Here is a 4635-nt window from a genome sequence, read left to right as displayed (position 1 = left end):
TTTTTAGGAGATCTGAGTATGATGCACTGGTGACAGTGGTCCCTCTGGGTATGTAGTGCTCCAAGATGATGCCTTTTTCATCCCAAAAGAGAGTCAGCATAACCTTCCTGCTGATGGTTGTGTTCAAAACTTCTTCAGTTTTGGAGATGAGGAATGGCGCCATTCCTTGCTCGCTCTCTTCGTTTCCAGTTGGTAAAGCACCACAGAAGTTCTTCACAAGCATCAATACATCGGTCTTTCAATTCAAGAGTCAGCTGCCGTGGCACCCATCTTGCAGACACTTTATGAAACTGGAGCACATCGTGCACAATGTGGTGTGCTGAACCATGACTAATGTTTAAACTTGCTGCAATTTCATTCAATGTCACTCGGCGGTTTTCCCTCACTATGGCTTCAACTGCTGCAGTGTTCTCTGGAGTCACAACTCAATGTGCCTGACCCGGACGAGGAGCATCTTCCACTGAAGTCACACCATTTGCAAACTTCCTACTCCATTCGTACACTTGCTGATGTGATAAACATGCATCACCATACTGAAACTTCATTCTTCGATAAATTTCAATAGGTTTCACACCTTCACTACACAAAAACCGAATAACAGAATGCTGTTCTTCCCTGGTGCCAGTCTCAAGTGGGGAAGCCATCTTATACTGGTGCTATGACAGTGTTCGTGCATCTGCACTATGCTGCAACCTACAGGCCATTCTGCATGCTGTTTGTAGCACGCTTACCAACTTAAAGGATTATGGTGTGAAATTTCAATTTTTTATTACAAATTTAAGGTTTTTCTTTGACTCACCCTCATACATAAGAAAATCTCCCATAAAATTAGCTTCATTTCTTAGCACAGTGCTATAAAGCGTGATTTCAAAATAGCTACAACATCCTTCTATAACCTTCTGTGCCTTGCCCATGATGATCATGCCAATAAGAATAAAGTGCACCTCACCTGCATTACTTTCTTTCAAACCTTACAGCCATGTTATGACGTACGTATCTAGAAGTCAGGAGACACACTTGAAGGTTACACATTTCAAACATTTTCAGACATACGTAGTAAGCATTCATCACAATTTGTGTTTTTACGAATTTTATAAACTCTCATTTTATTCTATATCCTTATCTTCGTGAAACACTTTCCACATGTTTCAGAGAATTCTACTATAAACATCAACACCATCAGCAAAAGGACTCACTTCATTCCCTCCCTCAGTACAATCTCGCTGCTGTTGCGCTTGTATGATCTGTTGCAGCGGCAGCAGCTTCCCCAGCAATCGCAGACAAGTAGAAGGATATCTGTGTGTTTCAGGATGTGTTGCCATATTGGTAAGGGCATCCAGTGATGACTCAGCCAACCTGTACCAAATATCACATAGCATTAGAAGACAGACAACAGAACCCTGAGTTAACCCTTTCTGGTCATCGTGTTTAGAAAAATTTCTGCAGGCAAACCATCAGGGGTTTTCAAATGCCTGCTGAGCCATGTTGGTGCAACAAGAGTAAAAGTTAAAAGAACCAAATGTGTACTTGTGTACTTGCATTTTCAACTGCCCAAATCTTGGGCCAACTCAGCATTGCTATAGCATCTGTCAGTGAAATGGCGGTAGTCTTCAGTACCAGACAGACTGAGTCACATTCTGTCCATCAGGGAAAGAACTATTCTTGAAATGAATAATTTTTCAGAGTATGGTAACTTACACACATCACCTGTAAGTTTTCCGAAATTTTGAATTATACTGTGCACATAACTAGGGTCACTTTCAGCTAATGCAAATATTCTGATACCCCAATTCGTTGTTTTTTGTTTGGGATTATAAATTTCGAAAAATATTTTGTGCTTGAACCCAACTGTTGATTCATCTATTACAATGTTTTTACCAGGCACAAAATTTTTCTGAAGTTGTTTGTCTATACATTTTATCACCCCATGTACTTTCTTGTCTTTTTGACTGCCCGATTTGCGTTACTTGGTCGCATCATTTCCCCACAAGCATCATCGGCCATTGTCATGTCTCCCCACCCACCAACACGCAACACTTGTTTCACTCTCACTCCCACTTTCTGACATTTCGTTGCTTGATTCTTCACTTGCAGTTTCACCTTCAATTTCCAAATTCATCTCATCATCAGAGTCAATATCGAGTTCTTCACCTAACATATTGCTACTAGATTCATCATCCGCATCACACATGGGATTATATCTAGTTTGTTCAATCCAGAGGGCCATGGTTCGGCTGAAAGTTAGAGCATGCTACTAACACATGACACGTTGTAGTATATAAATGGCATTTGTTCCTCAAGAAGTTCAAATTATGTCTTCCAGATGACAGAAGGACGTGGACAAAACATTCATGCATGCGTTGGTATAGTCTACAGTGTCAGCTAGTGATGTGTGATCGAAATATGACCGCAGAAACATGAAGCAACTTTGTCGATAATATATCAACATTTGTCCATGGAAGCACAGTCACCATGTTCATTATACGAGGGTCGTACTGAAAGTCATGAGAAACAATTTTTTGTAAAGTAACGTGCTTTATTGTTGACAAACCAAATACACCACCTCAAGAATTTGCCACTGTATTCTTAAAGCTGGATGTGACATAGCAAATGAGATTGAAAAAAGCTCACCCTGTTTGGTGGAACTGTGGAGAAGATGTGCTCGCAAACACAGATGCTACAAGATGGTCTGCCAGTTTTTCACATTCTGGAAGTGGCACACCCAGTTGCAGCCATGAAGCAGCACAACACGATGCCTGGCACATTACTTCAACTGCTGTTTCATTATTAGGTGCTGAAGTATCAGTTGCAAGGATGTTTTGCAATACAGATATGACTATAAAAAGTACAAATCAAAATAACTTTCAACTGCAAGTCTTAATGATGAAGATGAAGGCAGTACCACAAAAAGTGTTTTAAGTAGTGAGACAACATTCTGTCTGCGGCAATGGGTGAATTGGCACAATTTTCAGAGACAAGAGAGTGAAAGTCCTCTTTATCAATTTGAACACAAAAAGGGACAATCCAAAGTTCAATGTTTTGCAGTAATGCCCCCAAGACTTATAGACCTTACACCTATGGATTTTTTCTTCTAGTGCATTGTTAATGACCANTTCTTCATAGTCACCGCCGTGAAAGCCTCAAATCTTACAATCATAAATTTTAATTTTAGTTTGTTATTTAATGACACTGTCAGTATTGAGACTATACAGTGCCGATGACAGGATGATTAGTGAATACAGAGCAGTTTATGGAATTAGAACTGGCAGGAGAAAGCATGCCCCAATGCCACTTTCTCCACCACAAAGCCTGCAAGCTGGTGACTAATTTCTGGAGGTACAGCATGGCCCCAACAACCATAAAATAGCTGAAGGTTCAGATCACAGAGGTCAGTGCAATGACTGATCACAGTATTCTCCAAAATGTGGCAGGGGGTTGAATACTGCTTTTACATTGCTGGAACCACTTGTGCTGCTCACTCTAAGCTTCATAAATTTTTAACAGTTTTCAGGTATATCTTTCCGATGGATTGTATTGTATTGTATTTATTACACGTTCCAGCACATTGATACAAGGCCGAAGCCATTGGATACAGAACCTGTCACACCACAAGCTTGCTAAATCAGCAAGTAGCCAACAGAACAATGCATATAAATCCACAACAATAAATCTAGCATATGAAACCCCTACACAGCACTCCAACTACATAAGCTATATAAGATATAATACAAAATTAGAACATATATATGACAATAGATCAAATAATGGGTCATAGCTAACAAGAAACTATCCCTAATTAAAATATTAATCTAAAGTGTAATAGGATTTACTATGTAAAAAGGCACTTAAAGCTGAGCTGCTCCAAATTGCTTAATATCATGGATTAACTTCTTTATATTTAAAGGAAGATGATTAAAAAAGTTTAATACCAAAATACAAGGTGGTTCAAGTATGACCGGGACTGATTTCTTTTTTAAACCAAAATTGCCAAACACTTGCTTGCACATGTCAGTCTTCAACGTACTCCCCTCTGGAGTCAACACATTTTTTCCAACGTTCTGGAAGCATCCTGATGCCCTTTTCAAAAGTTTTGTGGTTGGTGGCGTATCCACTCCCGAGCATTCTGGATGACGGAGTCATCCACAAACCGCATGCCTTGCAAGTCTGATTTGAGCCTTCCCAATAGGTAGAAATCACTTGGTGCCAAATCGGGACTGCATGGCGGATGTGTCAGAAGGTTCCATTTCAATTTCCGGATGGTTTCCATTGTTGTTTTGGCCGTATGGGAGCATGCATTGTCTTGAAGGAAGGCTACCTGCTTTCCACCTGTCTTCCACTTGGATCGGATCTTTTCCTTCACGTCTGTTGCCAGGAGGTCTGAGTAATAAGCTGCATTGATTGTTCTGGCATCTGTCAGAAAGTCTACATGGATAATAACCCCCTGCCAGTCCCAGAAGAACGTTGCCAGCACTTTTCCTGCCGAACGGCTCCTCCGCACTCCCTTGGGTTTGGGAGAACTGGTATGCCGCCACTCGCATGATGATTGCTGGGACTCAGGAATGAAGTAGTGCAGCCACGTTTCATCGGTGGTCACTATAGACTTCAAAAATGCATCACCTTCATCTTCAAAGTGCT

The 4635-nt window shown here is 40.7% G+C and overlaps 1 protein-coding gene across 6 annotated transcripts in view; it reads right to left on the bottom strand.

Moving 5' to 3' along the window:
- LOC111865798 (importin-13) overlaps positions 1-4635 on the bottom strand; it is a 72348-nt gene that overhangs the window by 43721 nt on the left and 23992 nt on the right. For all 6 annotated transcript variants that reach the window (XM_023854099.2, XM_023854094.2, XM_023854093.2 and 3 more), the window contains exons 6-7: positions 2632-2836; positions 1197-1356 (exon numbers count right to left, since the gene is read on the bottom strand). In XM_023854099.2, coding sequence (XP_023709867.1) covers positions 1197-1356; positions 2632-2836 — 365 coding nt within the window. The remainder of the gene's footprint in view (positions 1-1196; positions 1357-2631; positions 2837-4635) is intronic.

This window comes from Cryptotermes secundus, unplaced genomic scaffold (genome assembly GCF_002891405.2).
Source record: "Cryptotermes secundus unplaced genomic scaffold, Csec_1.0 scaffold757, whole genome shotgun sequence".
Classification (NCBI taxonomy): Eukaryota; Metazoa; Arthropoda; class Insecta; order Blattodea; family Kalotermitidae; genus Cryptotermes; species Cryptotermes secundus.
The sequence above is the reverse complement of the archived record's forward strand: the minus strand, read 5'-3'. Positions and strand labels throughout refer to the sequence as shown.